Source organism: Diachasma alloeum, unplaced genomic scaffold, assembly GCF_001412515.2.
Source record: "Diachasma alloeum isolate Michigan unplaced genomic scaffold, Dall2.0 Dall_scaffold_00325, whole genome shotgun sequence".
Taxonomy (NCBI): Eukaryota; Metazoa; Arthropoda; class Insecta; order Hymenoptera; family Braconidae; genus Diachasma; species Diachasma alloeum.
The window spans coordinates 405,703-420,344 of record NW_021680464.1 but is presented as its reverse complement, the minus strand read 5'-3'; the positions used below and the strand labels follow the sequence as shown (position 1 = coordinate 420,344).

The following is a 14,642-nucleotide window of genomic DNA, read 5'->3' as shown; positions in this document are numbered from 1 at the left end:
AATTTCCTGGTGAATTCACTAGGTTTTCTATTGAGTTTTTTCATGCGTGAATTTGTGATGTCAAATACCACTCGGGAGTCTCATTATTAATTGAGTTTAGGCATTATGAGTGATGAATTTCATTAGTGTTGTTCATTACAGCCGGCTGATGAGTATTTACTCGCGGAGCAGATACAAAGGATTGCGCTAATCTGACGGAGGATTATTAAATTGAAATTACGGTGCTAACGGTTTCAGTTATGCAGCTGCGATCTCTTGGAGGAGTTGAGGAGTGATGTGGAAGGGCTCCGATGGTAACGGCGGGGAGGACAGGGTCGATATCGCTGGGGACTGATATCTACTGAGGGTCACCTGCGAGTGATAAAAGCCGGAGGTGATCCGGTTTATGCATTTGCGATCGAGAATTTAGGGATGCAGTGGTGGTGTGATAAGCGCAGAGTTTGGAGAAACTGCCACAGTTGAACGTTGAGAGACTTTTGTTTACACTGTTAAAGATTTTCTACTGAAGTTCCCGAAGAGTTTTGGAAATTTCGAACAAGCAACATTCCCACTCAAATTTTAGGGAAATTTGTCATTGAAAATTCATAATTTCTTGGAAAAATCCGCGATGAAATTTCAGATTAATTATTCTGGGAATATTAATGAACAAGCAGGAAAGTTCGGCGAAATCTCTCTTTGAATTCCAGGTTTCTCTGCATTTTCAAAATTCCTGAAATTCCAAGAATTCTAAAGGATTTTTCGAAAATTCAGGGGAATTTGGCAGTGAATGTTCATTTTCACTTGAACATTCATGTGAATTGTAGACTTTCCGTCTTTTTGCCGCCTAAAATTGGGATTTTACTCGAATTTTCATAGAAACTTGAAATTCCTTGACTTTTTCCCCTTAAATCGAATTCAAGGACTTTTTCAGGAAGTTCAGCCCAATTTTTTCAACAGTGTACAACACTGTTAGAAATTTTTGGAAATTTAAATAATAGCTGCCCTTAAATTTTCAATGATGTGAGCTTGAATCGAACTCAATATCAAATCGTTCATAAAATTCTTCATTTATCTCGGAATTTTAAACGAAATGGGGTTTTTCATGTGAAGCGTTAATTGACATTTCATGACAGATTGCATTCTCCCACTCGTTGGAAAAATTAAACATCATATTCAATTGGGTTTTCAATATATTGCGAATTCAGAACAATGATTGCCATCTTTGACTATTTTCTTTTAATTGCTTATCAATCAATTTCTCAGTGTTTGGCTACGCTGAGAGAACAGTTGGACGAAAATTATCTAGTAAATCGTGGCAAATTTTACTGTACGAAAGATAATTGTGGAGTGGAACGTAATTCAGTGAAAAAATACCTGTTTGCGGAGGATATTTTACAATTTGCTCGGTAAAAAACACATCTGCAAAAATTACCCTCACGTTCAGTAAATTTTTCCGGCCCACCGGAGAAAAATTCATGATTCAAGTTAAAACACTCGCAACGACCGCTCTAAATTGAATAATTTGTACAATAATATTGACTAATTAATACATTTTTAGTCACCTTAATCAATATAATGTTGAAACGGAATCTATTGCGATCAGACATTGTATATCCACATATGAAAAAATCGTATGGATATTTTCTAGACGAATTGCGTACAGAATTTCTATAGAATTTTCGTATATGATATTCGGATATTTTTTATACAAATTATTTCTATACGATTTCTATAGGTTTGATCCTATACGACCCACTGCCACATGTATAGAAACATTTCGTATGGAGTTGCAACATGTCTCTACATTTTTCTCTGGAGCCTTTAGACATCTTTCGTAGGAAAACAAAAATTGATGTAAAAATTTATGTATAGAAATAATTCGTATAGAAATATCCTAATATCATATACGAAAATCATATAGAATTTCCATGCGCAATCCGTATAGAAAATTTTTATACAATTTTTTCATACGTGTCCCACCAGTAGAATTCCACGATTAAAATTTCTCTCTTCCTCAAACTTTTCCTCCCACCGATTGAGCCATCCACATCAATTTATATGATGAGATCAAAATATCTTGACCACCAGCTATCATCATAATCAGCGCTATCAGTCTATTTATAAACTGAACGCCGTAACTGAGGTGATTGCGCGATGGTGCATGGGGACATTAGGGAATCTGGTCCATCTGCAGAAGCATTGTCACAGTAGCGGACCAGCCAGTTGTCAGTCAAGTTCCCTTCGCTGTGTAGTGCCTTAGGCAGAGCAAGGTTTCCCCCCCGAAAATTCGAATTCCCTTCCAACTTCAGTCGAAAAAATAAATATAAACATCTACGATGATGTTTTACATCCTCCATCACGTTCTTCTCCGATTCCTTCATTGAGTGAGGAATTCGTAACTCGTAACTCCAACGATTAGTTGATTCGCTGTAATTTCTTCACCATGACGACTAAAAAAGACAGAATGCAGACCCATGAGGAAGTGCCGGAGCGAGGCACCTGGGCCAGCAAGACAGAGTTTATCCTCTCGTGCGCTGGCTACGCCATCGGAATAGGAAACGTATGGCGATTTCCCTATTTGTGCTACCGAAATGGTGGAGGTGAGTTGTTCCTTCTTGTCCCAACAAACTCCATCCAAAATCGCCATCGAGTGCATTCTCAGTCCACCAATCTGCCCTACATTTCATTGAAGTGCAATTACTCCATTGCACAACCATCACTTCTGTACCCATTACCACTCTCGTTCAGTACTAAAATTAGAAGTGTTGCTAGATTAAACTATTAAACAATTCACTGTCAACTTTCTTACCAATCAACAGCGATGATTAACTCTTTTGCTCCAAACACTTCCTCATTTTTCGCGATTCCTCAATGACTGTTGTACGTGTCTTCAGAAGCACATCACGCAACATTAGGGAAAATAATTTGTCGCCCACGTGAACGTCTGGCGTTCAACATCGAGCGTTTACCGGATTCCGAGTAATTTGGATGATGAGATTCCATCAAAAGCACAATTACGTGAATTTAAAATTGTATTTTGTCTCGGTATTTAGAGTGGACGTGATGATGAGCTTCGCGGTTGACAATTTTTGGATGAAATTTCCTGTATAGTTCTTGGAAATTTTTATTGCATTTTAGTTTTACTGAAATTTCTAGGAATTTTGGCATTTAAAACTCAGAATTTCATGGGAAAGTCGAGGCGGACTGTGAATTTCAGGTTAATTATTTCATGGGAATTAATAGACAAGTAGAATTCCGGTAAATATACACGGAGAAAATTATTTTGTAAATTTCAACAACTAATTGGTGTTTAGTTTTAAATGAAATTTCGCCAACTAATCGTTGAAATTCACCAAATAATTTTCTCCGTATATTCTTGAATTTTCAATTAAGGGGAGACTGCAGTGAAATTCGAAAGTTGCTGGGTCTATTGTCCCTACCCTGCTGATAATTTTAGTACTCATGTTTTACACCCAAAAAATTAGAAAAAATCGAGTTTTAACTTTTTTCATTGAGGACATATGGCTGTATAGCCATAAAATCTTCAAAAAGACCCCTTACCAGGATTTTTTATGGATTGACTTGAATTTTGGTTACCACTTACATAATATAGTCACAAAAAAATATGTGAGATATTCGAAAAATCCCTATTTTTGATTTTTTTGCATTTTTTGCTCCGAATTACTGCAGACAATGATATTGTTGTATCATGCATTTTTTGGGTATAAAAAATAAGTACTAAAGTCATTTGCATAGTAGAGACAACCCCATGCAACTTTCAAATTTCACCGCGGTCTCCCCTTATTTGAAAATTCAACGTAATTTGGTACTGAATATAATATATCTTCATTGAAGATTCAAATAATTTGAGGGATTCTCGTCTTAATGCTGCAAAAAACATTTGAATTGCATTGAATTTTCAGTGAAATCTGAAATTGTATCATTTTTTCCCCTTAAATCGTGTTCAATGTCACGCCCCTAACAATAAGTAGTCGACTGTCCCCGAAATTTCAAATGTTTTGTAACAGCTGTGTTGACACAATAGGTCCAACGATTCGTTGTCCATTAACCTCATGATCTATTATTTTAGTATCAATTGGTGCTCGGTAAAGGGCCCAACAGTCTAAAGTGCGCGAACTCCCTTGTGGAAATTGTATAACTCGTTAACTACACACTGCGTACTATTTTATTTCGGTGTCGAAATAATTTCCGGCTGAGGGAGTACGGACAATTGAGTAAAAGCCATCATTGAATTATTTCAGATAAGCACGTACAACAAATTGACCACTGCCCTTGAACCATCTTCTTAACATGTATATAAGTAATAGGTGTGCGCTGAGGGGAAAGAATTGAATAAGTAAAAGTTGTTTGAATCAACAAAATACTTTTCTGATGATTACTGGAATATTAATTGGTTCAATTGTTTCAGTGTTGAACATTTTTGGCTGAATTTTCCGGTACACATTTTAGAAAATTCTATCAAATCTTAGTTTTACTAAAATTTTGAGGAATTTTGTCATTGGAAATTTAGAATTTCATGGAAAAATCAATGAAAATTACAAATTTTAGATCAATTATTCTCTGAAAATTCAAATATGTTAAGAAATTTTAATCTCAATGCTGTTTCAAAATTTGGAATTTTTTTAAATTCTTAGTGAAATCTGAAATTTAATAATATTTCCCTCTTAAATCGCATTCAATGTCACTCTCTTGAATATTACTACATCGACAGAAAAATTTTCTAATATGCAGACCATACTTACTTGAGAACAGTAAATGATTTTCAATGGCTTAAATCACAGAATGTTTACGAAACATTAGAAGTGCATAATAAAATTATGAAAACAATAAATACTTGAAGATTGACGACTCTTCTACGCGATTTGAGTGAGCTCATTGCCGACAAAATCTTACTTGAGTGAAAGAATATTTTACGGCATGAGATCTTTCTCGGGCCTTGTGAGTTGAGATGCCTGAAAGACTTAAGCGATTGAAGAAATTTTTTTTCACCACGGCGGGCGGAAAGGACACATTTTCCTCCCGCTTAAAGGGCGACTCCTTTATTTTCCCTCCCTTGGAGGAAAATATACTATTATTTACTTCTCTCAAGTAAATATGTTTCAGATATTAGAATTTCCTTTCTGGGTGTATTACCAAATTTCAGTGATATAAATCACTGTTGATCAGGCTTATCCCGACGTGTATCCAGTGTCACCAATAATTGATAATAGATTTCTGGAAATCAGTAACATGTCACTGATTTCCAGAAATCTGTCACCAATTAATGTTTTTTTATTGTTACATATCAACCCTTGATGGGTTATTTACAAAAGAAAATGGTTACATAGTTTGTTAGCTTTGAATAGGTTTTAGGACATTCCCGAAGTATATGATTGATGTCCTGAACACGGAGAGAAATTTTCTAGAAAAATTCTAGTACGAGTACTGGAAAAAAATCACAATCCACCGGCTGTGAAAAACTCTAGTGCCGTTAAGGTAAAATTTCTTCGTATTTCTGGTACAAATTTCTAGGGATTTCTGTGAAATTTTCACAGAAATACGAGGAAAAATTCACGTTTTCCCCAATAAAATTTCTAATGCTGGCACTGGAATTTTTTCCTGACCGTCACTTTGCGCCTCTTTTCCCGTGCTAGCACTAGAATTTTCCTCAAAAATTTTTCTCCGTGAATGTCGGCTCCACAAGTGCATTCCTACCAATTATTGGTTTATATCACTGAAATTTGGGGATAGATTCGTAATAATTAGAGATAGGTCCTTGAAAATCAGTGACATTCACCTGACAAATAGTGACGATGTCACTGGAACCTAACAATAATGTCACTAACAATTGATAACAAAATTACAGAATTTCAGAATTTCGCATTCACTGAATTCTCAACTCAATTACATTATTTACATTAAAAAAGGGAATTTATATAGCGTTCCACATCTTTGTGACGTCGTTCGAAATGATTGGATGGGATTCGGATGGGGTAGGAGGGTAACCGGGATTATTCTCAATATGAAAATTTTCACCAGAAAATTTATACTGAAAAAAAAATAGATAGTCCAAACCGGGATTTTTTCTTTCAAATGTTCAGGAAAAATGTTTGAGGCGTTGTCATAGTCAACGTGATGCCAATATATATTAATTTTGCAGGAGCTTTCCTGGTGCCTTATCTACTCATGCTGTTTCTGTGTGGCATCCCCCTGTTCTTCATGGAGTCCTGCATGGGACAATTCGGCGGGACAGGATGCATCACCATGTTCAAGATGAGCCCCTTGTTCAAGGGCGCGGGATTTGCGATTGTCATTGTCAATCTCATCTGCACGATGTATTACAATGTTATTATTTCTTATCCACTCCTGTTCCTGTCAATGTCGTTCAAGAACAAGCTTCCTTGGGAGGATTGCGATAATCCGTGGAATACTCCTAGTTGTATCAAAGTTAGTGCACCTCTCGAACTCTTCAAACTATGATGCCTCTTGATCTCTTCATTTTTGAACTTATGCTGACTTTAACTCAATTTTAGATCAACGATGTTAGAGTTAAGAACACAACGGAAGTCGAAGGTCTACTGCAGAAAGTCAGTACTCCTGCTGAAGAGTTTTTCAAGTAAATAAATTCATACTTTAGTGGAAATCGTGATCTGTAGTGAAAGACATTATTTTTGACAAGTTCATATTTATAAACTGATCATCCCCAGGTTAATTAGATGATCTAATGAATCGTTATTTATTGTTCATTCATTTCTATTTATTTTTTTATTTTTTTCAGATTAAAGAATGACTTTACTCACTAATTTTCAAATTTAGCAGACATTTTTATTCGGGGAAATTATTCAAGTTTATATGCATTTCATCTCTCACGTAAATATGAACTTAACAGATTTTTTTGCTCCCAGTGGATCGCATTCATGAAGACGAAAGGCATAATTCAATTGACTATTAATTTTTCCCAGTCGACACATTCTTGAAATTTCATCTGGAGTCGACGAAATGGGTGGCATTGTCTGGCCACTTTTCATCTGCAACCTCATCTCCTGGATCATTGTCTTTCTCTGCATATGCAACGGCGTAAAAAGCGTCGGCAAGGTAATTTGAAGATTACAATCAAATCCAGATCTTGTTGAAGGAGTTTCTTAATTGTCGTCCAGGTGGTGTATTTCACAGCTACTTTCCCATTCGTTATCCTATTTATACTGCTGATACGAGGCGTCACCCTTCCAGGTGCCTCCGATGGCATCTGGTTTTACATAACACCGAAGTGGTCGCAACTCACTGATTTACGAGTAAATAGAACTCAATTCATACTTTTGTGATTAAGGCCCGGGTGTACTATCTTTCGAATGTTATCTCAATGTTTTTTTTTCATCTTTCGTCATCTGAAATTGTCAATTAAGTCCTGCATCATGCAGAAGTTTTGAAAAATTATGAATGAATAATAAAAAAAAAGTAGAAAAAATTCTTAATTTTTTTAGGGAGCATTTTTAATTTATATTTAGAATAAGGTGAATAACAAGAAATTGAAAAATGTATCTGATTTACGGCGACAAATGGCAGCCTGTCATCCAATATCATGCAGGGGGAAGACTGATTCCGTAAATATTTTTCCACACTGCACAGAGACATTTATTACGGAAAACGTTCTTTGAAAAAAGTTGTAATATTTTGGAGAATTTTTTAATCACACTTTTATCACATAAAAATGGCAGATGACTACATACCACTGTTTTGAAAATTGAGATTCCTAGCTGTCACTTCCCATGAGGAGTTAGTGTTTTATTATCCACCATGGAAAATAAGAGCTAATAGATCATTTGCCACAGAAAATCAGATATTTGCAATTTCCACTTTTTTCAACTCATTCTGAATCTCAATTAAAAACGCTCTTTGAAAAAGTTCAGCATTTTTAATATTTTTTTTATCATTCTATCATAATTTTTGTGAATTTCTACATGATGTACCATTTAATTGACAATTTTGGATTACGAAAGATGAAAAAAATCCGGATAACATTCGAAAGATAGTACACCCGGGCCTTAAATCTGCATTTATGATCAATTGTTTTTTTTTAGGTTTGGGCTGATGCAGCCATTCAAATCTTCTTCTCTTTGGGTCCTGGATGGGGTGGCATCGTTAATATGGCCAGCTACAATAAATTCAGAAATGACAATAGATTGTATGTTTGTATTTTCTAAAAATACAATTTATTTTACTCTAGTACACTGTTAAAAATTTGTGTCTGAATTTCCCGGTACACTTTTTGGGAATTGTTATCGAATTTAATTACCTCATCATTGAAAATTCAGAATTTCGTGGCAAAAATCAAAGAGAACTGTCAATTTCAGTTCCATTTTTCCCTACAAATGAATAGAAAACCCGAAAATTCCGGTGAATATATTCTTGAATTTTCAGGACGTGACATTGAGTGCGATTTAGGGGGATAAAATCATGAAATTTCAAATTTCACTGAAAATTCAATGTTATTTGTAGCTGAATATTGACATTAGATGGGAAAGTCAAATAAATTAAGTAATTCTCCTCTTTAGACTGCTTAAAATTCTGGAAATTTACTGAATTCTCAGTGAAACCTGAAATTTCATTTTTTTCTAACAGTGTAATTCTCCAAATACAGATGGGAAAGCTTTTCTTCGGGACAATTCCATCTTTTTCAATTAAAAACAGCGTTGTTATCATTTCGGGAAAATTTCCTTCTCTTTTGGTGCAGCACCGAAAGCGTAATAATATAATAATTATTGATAATCCACAGAGACGCGATTTGGATTCCAATTCTGAACTGTGGAACAAGCATCTTCGCAGGTTTCGTAGTCTTCTCGGTCCTGGGATTCATGGCTCACAGAACAGGTCTGCCCGTGGCAGCAGTAGCAACTGGGGGTGAGTAAATCATTACATAAACTATTTAAAATCTGAAAGATAATCGATTCTTTCAGGACCGTCGTTGGCCTTTGAAACATACCCCGAAGCCCTCACCATGCTCCCCTTCCCACAACTCTGGTCTGTTCTCTTTTTCGCCATGCTCTACTTTCTGGGGATGGACAGTTGCGTGAGTACCTCTCCCCAGTTTGAGATATCCCATCAAACAGCAGTTAAACATGAAAATTTATCATTCGTTGTCTGTCGTTCAAGTTCGTGCAAATCGAGGCCATAATATCAAGCGTGACAGACGCGTATCCACATTTGAGAAAACGAAAACAACTCGTGGCAATGGGCTCTATGTTTGTACTCTTTTTGGGATCGCTCATGTTTGTCACAAATGTGAGTAATTTGTTATTTATTTATTCATTGGTAGAAAAAGGTTGAAATTTCAGGGACAGTCGACTTGTCATTTTTAGGGGAGTTCAGACATTCACGTGCGAAAAAAAATTGTAGAAATGTCCCGCAAATCCGCAAGAATATTATATTGGATTTTTATTAGTTTACTGAGAAATTACGCAGCTTATCTGCATGTTTTTGTTCGAATAGAAGTTCAATAAAAATGCACTAGAATTTTTTATCAAATTCGTTAGGTTTTTCTAGGAAATATTTTCGTTCTTTTTTAATTAGATTTGGGGATTTAAAATGAGGAAATTTCAGATTTCAATGAAATTCCAAAATTTTGCGCAAGAACAAGACAATAATTCTCTCAATCAGTTGAATTTTCCATCAACTGAAAATTCCAAAATATATTGACCTCAATTTTTCCGATTTCTATTAATTTTCGTGAAATAATTGCACCCAAATTTACAGTTTCCATTCATTTTCCCATAAAACTTTCAATTTTCAATGACGAAATTCTCTGGAATTCCCTTAAAACTACGACGTGATAAAAATTTCCAAGAAATGTACCGGAAATATCAGCCAAAAATTATTGAAACTGTATTTATTCCAAATATATCGATGAGTAATCTTTTCATCCAGGGTGGAATGTATCTTTTGCAAATGTTTGACTGGTACGCAGCTTCTGTTTCTGTGATATCCATCTGTCTGGCTGAAGTAATCGTAGTTGGGTGGACTTATGGTAAGCATCAACCCCCTTACCACTTCGCTACTGATTTTAATTCAAACTAAATCGCAATGAAACAAACATGAATTAATAATTCAAATTATTAATCTCAATCAATAAACTCAGTTCATCTAAATTATTCTCTCATGAAATATCACCTTTTGCCTTCTTAAAAGACAATAAAATTTTTGTTAAATAATTCAAACAATTCAAAGAAACATCAATCAATAACATCAATTAATTATTCCATTCATTCACAAAACTGTCTTTATTCCTCAGGTTGTGACAATTTTGTTCGTGACGTAGAATTCATGCTAGGTAAAAAATTAAATCCGTGGTGGCCATATTCCTGGAAATACATCACACCAGTTATCCTCACAGTAAGTCGCACTCATTAATAATAAAGCACGTTGTACGTGAAAACGCGATGCAAAAAGGCCTATTTATATCGGAGAGATAAAAAATATGGCTCTTCGTGCCTCATGTCCATTCATCACTTATTATAGAGGCTGTAAAAAGGGGCCGTAGAGAGGGAAAGCCTCGTAAAATGCTGGGGTAAACGAACGGAAATCACGATGTCACTGATGAATCGATTTGTTTTTTATTCGCATAGTTCATCTTCGCCACAACGATTGTCTTCAACACGCGAATATCGTACAATGGTGTTCAATATCCTGAGTGGGCAGTCTTTCTGGGGTGGTGCTCGTGCATGGTGAGCATGCTCTGCATCCCTGGGTACATGATCTACTTCCTCCTGAAGACGAAGGTGAGACTTTGATTGAATTTCAATTATTAGTGGAGTTTTTTTGCTTTTGTGAGAATGGTAGAGTCAAGCTAAGAAGTTGATTCCTTACACGAAGAACGTCACTCCTATGATGAAAATTTTTATTACATCAGAGTTCTACTGAGATTTTAAGGAATTTGATCATTCAGAATTCAAAGTTTCATGGAGATATCTGCGGAAATTGGAATTTTTAGTTAATTATTTCTTGAAAATTGATAGAAATCGGGAGAAATTAGGTAAACATATTCGTGAAGTTGCAATTATTTTGAAATTCTGCGTAATTTGGTACTGAATGCTCATGTTTCGATTCAAAACTCAAGTAAGTTGAGGAATTCTAGTCTTCCGGCTGCTCAAAAATTGAGAATTTCACTGAATTCTCAGTGAAATTTGAAATTTCATCACTTTTCTCACTAAATCCTTCGTCAACTCAGTTGGATCGAGGAAACATTCGGTTGTATTTAACAAACGATTTATTGATGTTAGAAAAACGCTAATAAAAGTGAAGTCTGAATTTCAATAAAAGCTTGATTATGGAAAATCGATGGAAACTGTAAATTTCAGTTTAATTATTCCTTGAAAAAATCTGGAAAATTTAGGTAAATTCACTTCAGAATTTGCAATTGATTACAAATTTAATTAAGTTAAGGAATTCTCGTCTTCCTGTTGCTAAACAAATTGGAATTTAATTGAATTTTCAGTTAAATTTTGAAAAATTCATAATTTTTTCACCCCTAAATTAAATTGAATGTCACTCTCCTGAAAATGACTAGTCAATCATCCAGGAAATTCAATGTTTTTCTAACAAAGTAAAAAAACGAAAATAAAAATCAAATCTGAGTCTAAATAAAAACCCTATTTATGAGCTTCTTGAATAAACCCATTGATTCGATTCAAGTAAAGTTTATTTAATTCAAATAAGCCATTTCTCTGAATCCATGTTCTCAATTCAAAAGAAGAAAATTCTCATTTCAACTCTATTGATCAAAAAGTTTGTTCCATTCAATTAAAAATCGTTTCCTGTTACTTTCTGACGTTCAGGGATCCTTGAAAAAGAGATTCGAGGTCGGCACGAGCCCCACCCCCGAGTGGGGACCTCAAAAGGCTGCAGACAGAGAAGCATGGAAAAGATATCTCTCAGGAACGAGTGACCCAGAGCTCTCCAACATAAATATTATAAAAATCACGAGTCTCTGAAGAATGTATTACAAAAGAATTAAAATTAAAAACATATCTTTCATGGATCTCATACATCAGGGAGGGGTTGGCGCCATCAGTTTTCATCTGTCTGACATGTTAACCTAAGAAATGTAAAATATAAGGTTTCAGGAAATGAATCAAAATTATTTGTGCTGAGTTAATCATTTACGAATAAAAAAAAATTGAAAAATGACTTCTATCGGGAATATGAGGGCCACCCACTTTGAGGAATCGAAGAGTGCGTTGAGTGTCATCAAAAAACCTAAGAAAAAGAAAATGAAAAGTGAAAAGCTCATTTTTTCGTCGACTGTGGATCCTTATGATTATCCTTTGAGATGGTGGGAAGCGAAGCCTTTGAAATATGCGTGAGTAATTAAATCCTTCCAACATTCCTTACATATGCGAATACTTCCCCCATTTTCAAGTCACTGAACTTGTTTTTTTACTGACCCTAAATCACTGAATATTTTGCAGTGATTTTATTATTTAAACTTCAAACCTTCACATTTGATTTTCAAATGTAAATTTGAGTTATCCAACATTTTCAACATTTCAAGATTAAAAACTTCGTTCAGAATTTTTGTTTATATTCACAATTCAACAGGAATTATCTTTATTATGAAGAAAAAATGCTCCCGAAGGTGTAAACATTTTCATTTTTTATTGATTAGAACGGTATGTTAAAACAAGGAGTAACTTTTGCTACCAATTCCTTAACTAAGAAGAAAGTGTGGATTAGATAGCATTAATGGCGCCACAAAAATCATCCGAACGAACCTATTTATATATTAAAATTACTCCCCACCCCCAGGCCACAACACAACTGTAAAAACCAGAAACGAGCAGGAGGATAAGAGCATGAAAAAGCTGCCAACTTTAGCACGAACTATTATTCAACCCTGAACAATCGATTCCCGAGTTTTCCGGTACTCGTTTTCAAGGAGTCAAGTATGTCGAGAGTTTCGCATTACTCGGGAGCTAATCACGCGACGCTTTCTTATAAAAAGTCTAACGGCATTCGCGAAATCCATTCACAGTAGATTATTCCGTGTGTGGTTTGGCAAGCGCTGATCGAAATCACTTTAATCTTGAATAAGTATTGTTTAACCTTGTGAATCATTCTTTTTGCTTTCGGGTGGAGAACAAAGTTGTTGTAAAAAAGTTATCTCTTTTACTCCACGGAAGAATGGAGAAATAAAACCTGTAGTGTCATTTCAATTCATTATCAATCGTGACTAGATTAATACAGAATTTTGTGAAATAATTTTCTTCCAAAAGAAATTGTCAGTTCAGTGAAATAATACATTTTATGTTGTTTATTGTTAAAAATACTCTTACATTCTCTTTTTTGCGTTCGCTAAGAAAACGATCAATAATTCTTCATTTTAATAATTTTTCAATTGAGAATATTTGGTGGAGTGGAACAGATTTCTTTGTAGGAAATTAACCAACTTGATAGAAGGCAATTTAATATCGTTCGCAAAAAGTTTATTTTTATCGCGATCATCAGAAATATCCCTAGAAGAATTCGAACTGTTGACTGTTTATTGTGTTTAATTTTCACTGAAATTTCAGGAAATATTGTCATTGAAAAGTCCAATATTCCATTATTTTTTTATTCAAGTGATCTGAAAATCAATAAAATACTTTATTTTTCGGTTAAACTATTCCGTGACAATTCAGAAAAATCAGAAAAATTCAGGGAGAAATTGAAAATTCACGTCATTTTGTTTCTGAATATTCATGTTCCATTGAAAATTTAATGAAGTTGTTAATTTTACATCTCACTCCCACTGAAAATTCATGAATTTCGTTGAATTCTACCTAAAAATTGAAATTTCTTAATAATTTTTCCCCTAAATCCAGTTCAATGCCATCCCATGAGAATGTCCATCATACTTTCCGTGAAATTTCAAGAAATTTCTAACAGTGTAATTTTCCACTAGAACTAATTTTTCCCCTCAGTGTTGAATTCACAATGAATTTCTCCATTTGTTCAACCTCCCCACTCATGAACCATAAGAATTCTCCTAATAGAATTCTCACAATACCCTCCCTCCCTCTACGGAGAGAAATGATCAGTAAAAAGTACGGAATCGACTCAGAAAATTTAAGTGACGGTATAGTTATTTATCGCAGATAAATTCGCAGGCGATTCAGGTAAAAATTACGGAACGCTCTGGAAAAAATCCGTGACAGTTCCGTAAATTTCCTGCAACTACATTTCGCTCCGGAATAGCGAAAAACAAATAATTTTTATTGAATATTTCTCTCCGTGTCCCAGCGCGTCCAGCCTCTTCAAAACGAGCACGTACCCCTCAAGTGACCCCTAAACAATCGTGCAGCACGCTCTCCACCCGCCTCCCCCAGCCCCTTGATTTCGATAAAATATCTGTTCCCTCCCCTCCGAGAAACTGCAAAATAATTCGTCAAACGTATGTGTACACATCCACCATGAAATCACACGCGGCCGGAATCGCGTGTTTGTGACTGGATGGTGTCATGCCGTCTCGCTGCCTATACAAGATCTATAACGTGACATGATGCCCGGTTACCCACAATCCCGGTGATTCAACGTGGATGGGGATCGCCTGTCTGTGGGGTTACGTGTTCACTGAAGTTCCTCGCATGATCCCCCTGGCTACGACTGTTTCGCGGGAGACGCGGGAGGCGTCG

General features: G+C 35.3%; 1 protein-coding gene across 1 annotated transcript; it reads left to right on the top strand.

The window, feature by feature from the left end:
- Positions 1-2,149: 2,149 nt before the first annotated feature.
- LOC107040178 (sodium- and chloride-dependent glycine transporter 2) lies at positions 2,150-12,112 on the top strand. Its single transcript, XM_015260131.1, has 13 exons — positions 2,150-2,579; positions 6,140-6,426; positions 6,513-6,595; positions 6,942-7,074; positions 7,137-7,271; positions 8,058-8,161; positions 8,753-8,877; positions 8,934-9,046; positions 9,130-9,258; positions 9,901-10,000; positions 10,265-10,365; positions 10,599-10,751; positions 11,808-12,112. Exons 1-13 carry the CDS (start codon positions 2,423-2,425, stop codon positions 11,961-11,963), a joined length of 1,776 nt encoding a protein of 591 aa, XP_015115617.1. The 5' UTR covers positions 2,150-2,422; the 3' UTR covers positions 11,964-12,112.
- The last annotated feature ends 2,530 nt before the right edge of the window (positions 12,113-14,642 follow it).